Here is a 12,277-nt window from a genome sequence, read left to right on the forward strand (position 1 = left end):
ATAAGAGTATGAATAATAAGACATTTTCAATAGAGAATACTGTATATTAAAAGTTAAATATGTTTAAATGCAAAACAGTACCTCTTCCATGTTGGTCTCTGATGGATGCAGTCTATGTGCAGAATTTGATTTAGCTGTAATACAGACATCACCATAGTAAGATTTCAATGCAACAGATAAAGGAAGCAAGATCATGCATAGCATGATTTAACATTATCATTGTGTTCTTATATGTACACACGAATCAATGCCATTGTCCACATCTGCAAATTTCTATTGATGCAAACGCTGTGGTATAAAGGGACACTGTTTGTCAAGGATAAAATTACACTCAGCAGGAACATGAGTGCCTTCAAAATTGTAATTTTAATAAATACAGCCCACTGTGCTTCTAGTTCTGCTAGTACATTTGTCAATTTGTGTTTCACATACAAACACTTGAAAAAATATGCCCAACTTAGGAGATCTTAAGGAGAAAGGCTGATTTATCCTATAGCACAAACAGCTGAACTTCGGATGCTTGTGTTAAGCCTACCTCCACTTTTGCTCACAGTCTGTCTTGTAGGGGAAGTTGTGTCCTCTTCTGAGGAGTGAGCCAGAAACTCATGGAGTTTTTGTACCAAAGTATTTAACTTGCTTTCACTATAAAGAAAAAAAATGTATTACTAAAACAAAACAAACATATTACTAAAAAAAAGAATTTGATGGCGCATAAGAACCATTGGCCCGTCTAGTGTGCCTATTTTTCCTGATTAAGCACTGAAACCCCCACCAGCATTTGGTCCTTTCCAATAGTCAGGATAGCTTTATGTTCTGCGCATGTTTGAAATCTGTCACTGTATTACTGTACCATGTACCATACCCCCTGTAATGAAAAAGTGTCCTTACATTACAGCTCAGCCTCTAGTTTCAGACCGGCCACTTGTACCAACATTCCTCCTTTCAAACAAGCTTGTCCCCTGTACATTGATAAATTCCTTTAATAATATACATTTTATTACAAACCCTCTTTTTCCTTCCAAGCTATAGATATTGAGATCCCTTAGTCTTTCCTGCAAACCATTCAGCATTTTCGTAGCCCTCCTCTGAACAGTCTCAAAAATGTCAATATACTTCTGGAGACCGGGCGATCCAGGACTGTACGCAATACTGTAGGTGAGGTCCGACCAGAGATGTAAACGTGGCAGAGCCACCTTCCTCTACCTGCTACCAATACCTCTAGCTATATAAAAATAAATTGCTTGAGTCTCATTTAGGTTAAAATACAAAGCAGTCCCACTGATTGAGCTCCTTGGTATGCAATATAGCCAAAATAATTATATAGGACTCGCCAAACCTGGGGTACTTTGACTTAGCAGCAGGCTAAGCAATATATGCCGTATAGTGTGAAGGAATCCACAACACGTATGCCTTCGATAGAGGTTTTTGAATGGTATTCATAGGGTGTTCACATAAGTCTTTGTTTTGTGTTTAAAATATTTCCTTGACACCAGACGCGATGCTAGCCAGGCGTCTCAGGGCGCAAAGGAAAGCGCAGAACATTTCCAGGATTGTTGACGCCAATCAGCATTCCTGGGTTCACCCGACGGACATAGCCAACCAATTCGCTTTATTCTATCAAGACCTCTACGACGGCACCAAAGCCCCGGAGAATGCTCGCTCTCCTGATCACCTGCTTCGCTTTCTAGACTCTCTTCCTTTGCCATCTCTGCCCCGGCAGCATGTCACCTCGCTGTGTAGCCCTTTCACCGAGGAGGAGGTCCGTGCCGCCCTGTCTTCAATAAAGCCCTCTAAAGCTCCGGGCCCGGATGGCCTCCCGGGGTCCTACTATAAAAAGTTCCAGTCGCTTCTTGTGCCTCGTCTGCTCCGGCTCTTCGATGGTTTTCTGTCGGGGACCCCCCCGTCTGGTGAGATGTTGCGGGCCAAGATCATCGTCATCCACAAGGAGGGCAAAGACCCTGCCAACTGTGGCAGTTATCGCCCCATCTCCCTCATCAATGCCGACATCAAGCTCTATGCCAAGCTGCTGGCGACCAGACTGGGGTCGATCATTCCGGTGCTGATTCACCCAGATCAAGTGGGTTTCATCCCGGGCAGGGAGGCTCCGGACAATATTCGACGCACAGTTGACCTCATTGAAACAGCTCGGCTCTCCCGTCAGGATTCCATGTTGTTGGCATTGGACGCGGAAAAGGCCTTCGACAGGGTTGACTGGACCTACATGTGGGCAGTCTTGCGGAGATTTGGCCTTGGGGAGGGGTTCATCCAGGGAACCCGGGCTCTCTACTGTCACCCGTCTGCTACTGTAGCCTTGATGGGTTGTGAGTCGTCGACCATCACCATACGCAATGGAACGAGGCAGGGGTGTCCTCTCTCGCCGCTCCTGTTTGCCTTGTGTATCGAGCCCCTGGCCGCAGCTATCAGGCAACATCCCGACATCACGGGCATCGCGGTTCTCGACACTCAATACAAGCTGAGCCTCTTTGCAGACGACATTCTCCTCACCATCACCAACCCCCTCGTTTCGCTCCCGAATCTCTACGATACCCTCCGCACGTTCTCTCGTCTCTCAGGGTACAAAGTTAACGCCGCCAAATGCGAGGCTTTGGACCTCAACCTGGGTGATCCTTTAAAGACTTTGTTGGCATTTAACTTCAAGTTTACCTGGCAACCCAAGCATTTGAAGTATTTAGGCATCCGCCTTTCTAGAGACTTTGCCTCGTTGTACCAGACGAACTTTCCTCCGCTTCTTTCTGCTCTGCGCGGGGAATTGTCGCAATGGTCCCGCTACCGCATCTCATGGCTGGGTCGTATATATGCAGTTAAAATGAACATTCTTCCTCGCATTCTATACCTCTTCCGTGCGCTTCCTACTCCGGTCATCAAGAGTGATATTGTGCATTTCCAGTCATGTATCTTTCGATTTATTTGGGGCAACACAAGAGCCAGGATCAACAGGGCCACGTTGTACAAATCCAAACTGGCGGGGGGCCTTGCTGTGCCTCACCTCTACCTGTATTATGTGGCGGCGAGAATCTCTCAATTGGAGGCTTGGTCCCTCCCTGCGCACACTCTGCCCTGGGTCGATATCGAGCATAGCTATGTATTGCGCCACCGGCTGCCGCTCCTTCTCTGGTTGGATCCTCCCATGCCTCTACGCTTACCAGTTTTGCCCACTATCACAGCAGCTCTGGCTACGTGGCGTACCTGGCGCTTTAAGCTCCGCCTTCGGGGCTCCGTCTCGCAGCTCACCCCATTGCTTCTCCATCCCCTGTTTCCTGATGGCAATGACGTCTCCCGATTTCATTGGTGGCGGTCAGCGGGCCTCAGTAGGCTTGGCTCGGTGGTGAGGACTACCAAGATGCTAACTTTCCAGGAGCTCCGAGATTCCAAGCGCATCCCACCTGCCGAACTGTTTCGCTATCTGCAAGTCCGCCACTTTGTCTGTTCGCTCCTCGGGGGACGCCCTATCTCTGCGCTCACCGTCTTCGAGAGACGTTTTCTTGCTGGCAGGAGGATCAAGGGCTCTATTTCAACGCACTATGCACACTTTATTGACACCACCTTCCCCCACCCTCCTCTGTACCGAGCGCTGTGGCATGCTGAACTTCAGAGGGAGCTCCCGGAGGATTCCTGGGACGCGGCAATTGCTAATATCCACAAGCTCACGATCAACACGGACACCAAAGAACGAGCTTATAAAGTACTCGCACACTGGTACATGTCGCCGGCGAAATTGTCGCAGATGCTCCGGATTCGCGGGGCCGATTGCTTCCGAGGCTGCGGAGAGAGAGGCTCCTATCTTCACGCCTGGTGGTCGTGCGCCCTGGTGCGCCCACTCTGGTCGACCTATTTTGCCATGCTGTCCACGGCTCTGGCCGCTACGATTGTCCCCTCGCCTGAGATTGCACTGCTCGCCATGGACGCCCCTGTCCCTCAGCTTCCTCCCGCCGCCCAGCGTCTTATTCACCGAATATGTGCAGCGGTTAAGCGCGCTCTGGCACGACGATGGAAGGGCCCGCCACCGGTTCAGGGCGAGGTCACGGCATACATCTGGCACCTTATCACCATGGAGCTCATGACGGCCAAACTTAGAGATGAACTCCATAAATTCGACAGCATCTGGGACCCGTGGCTTTCCGCCTTCTCGGATACCAGGCCATCCGCCCCTTTACTTCGTTTATGATCACTGCTTGTGGCTCCCCGACAGCGGCGACCCGGTCCCCCTTTTTTTTTTTTTTTTTTTTTTCTTCTCTCTCTCTCTTCTTTTCTTTCTTTCCTTCTTCGCTAGTCCCTCTTTGACCCCTTTCTCCTTTTCTGCTCTTCGCCCTTTCCTCCCCTCCTCCTACCCCCTTGTGGCATGTTTTGAAAGACACAAAATTGTTTCGGCGTCTTCACTGTTGCACTTCGCAGGGGTTGTTTGACTTGTGTTACCGGGTGCCTCGCTCTCGGTCGTCCTCCTTTGCTCATCATCCTCTGCGTCTCTTCTGAAGGGCTTTGTACTGCGTGTCTTAACACTGTGTGTTATTGTCATTGCAACCTTGTTACGCTGTTATTGCGTTGTGTATGCTGCCCTACTGTGTTTTGCCTGTCGCCAATAAAGGATTTAAACAAAAAAAAAATATTTCCTTGACATAAAAAAAAGCAAATGAAAACGTACATTAAGCCCCCAAAATATTTAGATTTTTCCATGCCAGCTCATCTCCAATACTGACTATTTTAGTATGTCATTCCACGTTATTTACCAGAACACTTCAACATAAATGTATTAACTACGTTTCATACAAACCCAACTTAAGCCCTTGCTGCCAATGTCAAGATGTGCTATACGAGATTAACCAAAGTGTGTTGCTAGGATCAGTACCAAGATATTCTGAGCAATGCTACGCTTCCAGCTTTGTGAAAACAGTTTGGGGAAAGACCCTTTGCTATTCCAGCATGACTGTGCTCCAGCGCACAAAGCAAGCTCCATAGAGACACGTCTGGGTGAGTTTGGGGTGAAAGAACGTGACCAGCTGCACAAAGCCCTGACCTCAACCCCATCGAACACCTTTTGGATGAACTGGAACAGAGTTTTCGATGATCTCATCCAACATCAGTGCCTGACCTCACTACTGGATGAATGGGTGAAAACTCTCACAGAAACACTCCAAGATCTCATGGAAAGCCGTCTCAGAAGAGTGGAATTGTAAATCTGTGTTCAGAATGAAATGTCATCAAAGTCCCTGTTGGTGTAATGGTCAGGTGTCCCAAAACGTTTGCCCGTATATATTAGCCCATGTGCAAAGTAGATATACATTTTCAAACAATCTAAACAAACTTCACTTTTAGAGTAAACACGGGAATAATGTTGACACCAATGGTCTCTAAGGATGTTAGTGTTTATAAAGATACATGTATTTTCATTTTTGACTGCCACAGACGCTACCTGTGGCATACCAGAGATTCTGGGACCAGGTCCATTTCTATGATATGAAAACAGCGCCGCTAAATTAAATGTCATTAAGTGCATTGTTATAAGTAAAAAATGTAGTGAAATAATTGAACAATTTTATGCAATGCTGAAATGATAGCACATAGCTTGACAAAACGCAAGCGCCAGGTCACCATGGTAACAAGAACTCACTTCCTGGCAAGTAGAGTTTGGCCTTGGATCCCCCAGCTCCAGCACGGCTGCCTCCCCCCACACCTGGGTCTGATCCGGCGCTCAGACGCAAGCAAAGCGAGGAATGCGAGAGAGGAGCCGACAGCGGCCAACAAAGCTAGAAGTGTAAGTGTTACTGCGCGTTAGTGAATATGCATACGTAGGTCTCTTACTGTATGTATGAATGAATAGGTTAATGAGCATTGGTGTATGTGTAAATATGTTAATATGCATGTTAAACAGTATCGTTGGGGGGGGGCGCATGGCTTCTATATGTTTTTGGCTAGCTCCTAAACCCTACCCAAATTTGTCAACCCCCACATGGAGGACAATTTTACCTTCACATACTTTTAATCTACCACCAAGTCAACCAGATATTTTAAACATGTCTCCTATAACAATCATTCTCACTCAGGATTGTATCCATTAAGATCTGTTCATGCCACTGGCGTTAAAAAGAGGGGGCGATAAGAGAATTTCTCACAGAAGCCCCCACTATAGCACAGAGGGGCTGGCATTATTTTCATGATTAGCAAAAGTAATGCCAAAGATTTCATTCCAGACAATATTTAGGCTTTAAATCAAAATTCCATAGTTGCCAGTTCCCTGTTACAATGTTTTCTTTCCCCATCTCTCCTCTTTGTGACAGTTTTCACACGTCCCACATCTGACAATCTAGTAAGCGATGCCCAGCAATATAATCCAGGCTTTCTAAAAACCTCTCCAACCAAGTAACCAGAATGAAGCTTTTCTTAAGTATCTCATGTTTATCGGGCAGCCTCAACAGAAGTTAAGTGACACACAAGCACACTGCTGCAGAGGATCCATACACTATATAAATCTAGCGCAAGCACAAATATTCGAAGGTGTATTAATACCAATGCTTCCTTGATAAGCAAACCAGTTTGCAAAATCTAACCCACTGTCCTAAGAATTGTACTTGTACCCGTCTATGGAAATACAAGTTGCTAGAGACACAGAGAGTCTGTTACAACACCTCAGGGTGGGAGAGTTTGTATGGGAGTTCTGATTTCAACTCCCTGAGTTCACTTTATGTTATGATGGTCAAAGCCAGTGAGCTTCTGCTGCAGAAAAGCTTGTCTGGTCCTATATAAAGTTTATAAAATATATAAAAACTATATAAAATCAGTAAGATTTTGTCAAATATCAAGTTATGCATCATACAGAGCCAGTTCAGCCATTCGGGCCTGAGACACCTAGGAGTGAGGGCACTTTATAATGTAAATTAAGAAGCTGAAACAACCCTCCCTTTAGTGAATAAATACTGAACACAGCACCTGCCAGGGAGGATTTTTTTCCTTTCAACCCAATAGCAAGGCGGGCAAGTACACATTACAAATACTACATTTATTCAATAACATGAGTTAACTGGGGTTGGGAATTTAATGCAAGTACTTCATTATGAAGGGCACCACAACGTATAACCCAACGGGTACGGTAACGAACTTCAACGACTGAAACTATGCATTAGAGAAGGTCAGAGTCCTATTTGCAAAAGAAGCCTACTCTGGTTGCCCTTTCTTCATGCATAGTGACGCAAAGACACAGCAATGTCTCAGTTTAATTATTTCTGCCAAGGGTTATCTTTTATTTATATAGCGCCAACAACTTATGCAGCACTTTTTACAATACATATATTAAAGGGATACAGCAAGACCAGAACTGACAGACTAAGACAAACCGATACATTAGGTGCAGAGGCAATCTTACCATCTTGAGGGAATGGGATGAGGGCAAACATAAGGCACAGAGAGAAAGGTGAGAGGTAGTGTGGGGTTTTATCAGTGACAGGGAAGTTCTAGCAGCTAAGATGGTGCGGCTTCTCTGAAGAAGTGGGTTTTGAGAAGTTTCTTGAATGTTGGGAGGGAGGGTGAAAGCTGAAGGTTCGGCGGAAGTCAGTCCCAGAGATATGGGGCAGCACAAGTTATATCTAATAGACGGGAAAAGGAAGAGGTGATAAGTGAGGAGCAGAGCCTTAGCCCATGAAAAGAACGTAATGATCGAGTATGGAGTCTTTGTTTATGAGGGCAGAAATGTACGGAGGAGCAGCAGCGTTACGGAGGAGCAGCAGCGTTACATGTTAGTACAAGGATTTTAAATGTAATTCCTAACGTGATAAAAATGGGGAAGCAGAAGAGGAGCGAGCAAGGAAGATAAGCCTAGCAGCAGCATTTATAACAGACTGTAGAGGAGAATCGAGACTCCAGAAGAGTGTTGCAGTAGTCAAGACGGGAAATAAGGGAATGAACCAGAGTTGTTGTGGATTCTTGGGTGAGGAATGGGGGGATGCGGGAGATTATTATTATCATTATTATTTTTAACAGACTAAAGATAGACAAGACACTATAACACTCCAGAACCAAAAAAAGATCTGCTGCATGCCAAATTTATTAGCAGAGAGAAAAAAAGGTGTACCAATGAGAGTATTTTACATTTTTTATTCATTTTCATGTATACCGAGAACTATAGCAAAGCATCAATGAACAACGCAAAACCCTAAGCGGGAAATCCGTATATTTTAGGCTGTAACCGGCAGCACCATGATGACGATGATGTACAGGTTTCTGCAAGTTACAATTGTTTTTTACTTTATTGTAATTCAAATGATTTACCAAAGCAGCATCAGCATAACTATTTTATACATCATCTTGCGTTAGTAGATTATTTCATCCAGCAACAACCCGGATACTAAAAATGTTGCTTTACTAATACTCAATAAGCATTTCAGTGACATAATACTGTAGATTAACCTCATCACTGGGAAAGGGAGCAGAAAGGACAACAAACCAAAGTTGTGAACATGTGTTTAGGTATGGGAGCACTGGTCACCCATATTACATCATGCTGTTTCTTGCACCCCATTTTAAATAAAATATATATATATATATATATATATATAGCAACGATTACATCACTACATATTAAACCCAACCTAGCAGGATCTGTGAAACTGATTTCAATAAGATACCACAAAAAAAGGGAGAATCGTGCAGCAGACACATAAAATAATAATGAAGTGTTTGTGATAGCACTGTGCCTGAATGTAGTCACAACCGAAAACACGAACAGACGTATTAACGGTGCTTTACTCCCCATGGTATTTTTCTTATAGAAATAATTAACGGCAGTTTTGGTCTAAACATAATTTTATCAGTCACCGTGAATTCTCCCGCCTGAAGCAGATACAAAGCTCTGCGGCCTACCTCATGGGCTCCGCTGTCATCTCTCAGCCAGGTCCCAACCCGCCGATAGGCCTTCCTCAACGGCGCCCGGCCATTTCCCGAGAGCCTTTAGGAAGGAGGAGGGTCAGGTTCGGCAAAGAAAAGAGGAGAGACGTGAGAATCACTACAGGCGGTAAAAAGGCCTCTACCCCGGTGATATGCTAATTCGAGACAGCAAACGTGCGATTATTCACTGTTCGCTATCCGGTAACCTCCTTCAGCTCTCGGGGTTCTGTCCCTTCCCGGCCTGTCCTCTCCTCCCTCCGCCTCCCCGGATCACAGATCCATTACACAGCGGACAACCAGAAACAAAGCAGCAGCCGCCATCTTGTCGAGGGAGGGGAGAGGTGAGACGCATTGAATTGGCTCTTCCTCCCCCTTCAGCCGCTACTAGGCTCTCATTGGCTAGTCACTGACCTGTGGAAAATTTTGGATTGGGCATTGCTGCGAAGGTGGGGGTACTGCTGAAACCCTTGACGTCACTAAGCAACGCAGGAGCAATTGGGCGAATGAGGCCATATCTGCTTTTGTTATGTGCATTGCATATGCATAGGACTTTTATGAGGGTTTTGCGGAGGCATCCCAGCAAATTCTTAGGTTTACGTTTTTGGAATATCAAACTGTTGCTAGTGGAACATCATTATTATTATGATTATTAAGCACCAACATAGTCCGCAGCACTGTACAAAATAAATATAGTGTTAACATATACATATGTACAAATAAAACAGGGCCCTCCCGTGAGCTTCCAACTCCTGCCAAGAATGGTGGTTATGATGATCGCGCTTGTGAGCAAAATGACCACTGCAAAAGTGCGTCAACTTCCATTGTGTGTATTTGTGCTTAATTGCGGCAGCAGTCAAATGAGTGCGAAGGAGAATGTGCAAAATCACACAATAAAATATGGCACGTACAATGTATACATTGTTGGTTTTTTTTCTTGTCACATCCTTTAGGCAAAAAACCTACAAAAATGAACACTGCAGCTTTATTGAATCCATAATGGACATACGGTATATACAAAGGTTTGCCGCTTCCAGTTATGCTGCTGCCACAAGTTTGATTTTAGGCATTGGGCCATTAGTGCTATTGTGACCCCCTCTAAACATAACCCCCCAAACTACCTGAAAAAGCCATTTCTTAATAGACAGAGATACACCATAATATTACAGCGATTATTATAGAATTATGTATATATATAATAATAAAGCCTGTACTATTCTAATTGTGCTTGACCGTGAATCTTGAATGCGACCACTAACAAATGTCCGAATAGTTTTCCCATGAAGTATATGGTGCACTGATAGTACTCACAGCGCTTCTCATGAAACCCGTGGGTCATAGTTCGGAACCTACAGAGGATAATAATATGTGACAAATGTGCTAATGTCCTAGCTTGGCAAAGCTTTCCATTAAATTGTGCAAAAATTAAAATCAGTGAGAAGGGGCAGAGGTGGGGCAGGGGGGGAGGCAGTGAGAAGGGGATGGGGGGGGCGCCAGAGGTGTAGTCCGCACAGGGCGCCAGAACACTTAAGGCCGGCTCTGGTGCCACTGGGAGGCTGTTTAGGGACAACGATGGCAAGTCCTATGCCTTTATGCTTGTATGTATATATGTATATATATACCGTATTGGCTCGGATATAGGCCGCCCCCGTATATAGGCCGCACCCTAAAAGTTTGGTGCTATTTTAAAGAAAAAGTTTTTTTCTTTAAAAAAGCACCAAAAAAACATGCTGCCACTCTGTCTCCCCCCCCCCCCAGATATGCTGCCACTGTCCTCCTCCTCCTCCCCCCCTGAGATATGCTGCCACTGTCCTTCTCCTCCTCCCCCCCCCCCGAGATATGCTGCCACTGTCCTCCTCCTCCTCCCCCCCCCGAGATATGCTGCCACTCTGCCCCCCCCCCCGACTTACCAGAGCAGACTCCCGGATGTCTTGCGGGGCCGGCGGGGGACATCTACGCAATACGCGTATACAACTTCGTTACAACTGCTGCTACGTATTGCGTAGATGTCCCCCGCCGGCCCCGCAAGACACCCGGGAGTCTTCTCTGGTAAGTCTTGGGGGCAGAGGTAAAACGCATCGTGCGGACGGTCACCGGCTGCGGCGATGCGGGTAAATAACCTACGCAGCCGGTGACCGTCCGCACGATGCGCTTAGACAACCTCCCGTGCCGGCACCCCCCCCGTGGGAAGTGCTGGCAGGGGAGGCTGTTTGAGCGTATCAAAGAGTAGGATGCAGGTCCCCTGCACCGCTGCGGGGGATCTGTATCCTAACCCCGCTGCCTGCCCGGCGCTAGACCCCGAATATAGGCCGCACCCCCACTTTAAAGACTTAAAGTGGGGGAAAAAAGTGTGGCCTATATTCGAGCCAATACGGTATATATATATATATATATATATATATATATATATATATATTGCTCATATGCATTTTTGCATCAATTGCCATTCATTTGTTTTTAGTCCAGGACATGCAATGCTATGTCAGGTCTATTGAATCAAGCCCAGCAATATAACATCACACATACATGACAAGAGAACACCTACAATTGTGATGTGCGTCTTCCTATAAATAACCCTAAACACTACTTATTGTTGCTCAGTTGTTCTGGTTCCTTGAAACTAGCACCACAGTGATTCACTCTCAATCCCACACATCTCCTGTTACCCAAACTTCTGCCTTCCTCTGATGACTTCATTGGCTTCTTGACCTTTGGCTTTTTCTCCGTTTATGAATCTGTGATGCTGGCCTTAAGGTCTGGATTTTTCTGCCTTCACCTCTGCGTCTTCTTTTTTAGTACCTTGTTTCGCCTTAGTCCTGGTACTATCACTTCCTACAGAGTAGCTGTGCTGGTTGATTGCTCTGCTAGTGAGATATTGCATGGGTGAGCAATACATCTGCATTTGGACTTCAGCACTACCAAGTAACCCTTAGACCCTGTCTCCAAAAATATATAAGTGAACGTACCACCATGTGCCATAATGCGGTTAGACACAGTAATTCAGCTGGAGATGCTCAGGACAAGATTCACAAAGATATAATTCATTAACACTGCTGCACCTAGAGTTAAGTCATGAGAGCCAAACTTGTTTTTTGAGCAAGATTCTTAGGCAAGAAACAAACAATGATAGGAATAGGATAGAAAATATACAGTCGTTTTTCAAAACCATGTGCTAAGTGGTCCTTCCTGCGTGTCTGGATACTAGCTCTGATGTTGCTAGAGATCCTTGAGTGTCAGCCCAAGTCTGTCTACAGTATTTTGTTATTAAGTGAAACTTTGGATTTAATAACTGGTTGAACCTTCTTTTGGTAGCAATGGCCTCAACAAGCCCTTTCAGGAGCTTTGGATCAGAGCTGCACAATGTTCAGGAGGAATAACTGCTTAAGCT

At 45.5% G+C, this 12,277-nt stretch overlaps 1 protein-coding gene across 1 annotated transcript in view; it reads right to left on the reverse strand.

The window, feature by feature from the left end:
- The window catches only part of LOC149298097 (chromatin remodeler ATRX-like), a 62,190-nt gene extending 53,302 nt beyond the window's left edge, over positions 1-8,888 (reverse strand). The window contains exons 1-3 of the mRNA XM_089487785.1: positions 8,869-8,888; positions 512-642; positions 82-98 (exon numbers count right to left, since the gene is read on the reverse strand). Of these exons, the coding sequence (XP_089343911.1) occupies positions 82-98; positions 512-642; positions 8,869-8,888 (168 nt within the window). The remainder of the gene's footprint in view (positions 1-81; positions 99-511; positions 643-8,868) is intronic.
- Between the last annotated feature and the right edge of the window lie 3,389 nt (positions 8,889-12,277).

The sequence above is a fragment of the Sceloporus occidentalis genome, unplaced genomic scaffold (genome assembly GCF_023333645.1).
Source record: "Sceloporus occidentalis isolate IW3139 unplaced genomic scaffold, rSceOcc1.0.p SCAF_34, whole genome shotgun sequence".
NCBI classification, from domain to species: domain Eukaryota; kingdom Metazoa; phylum Chordata; class Lepidosauria; order Squamata; family Phrynosomatidae; genus Sceloporus; species Sceloporus occidentalis.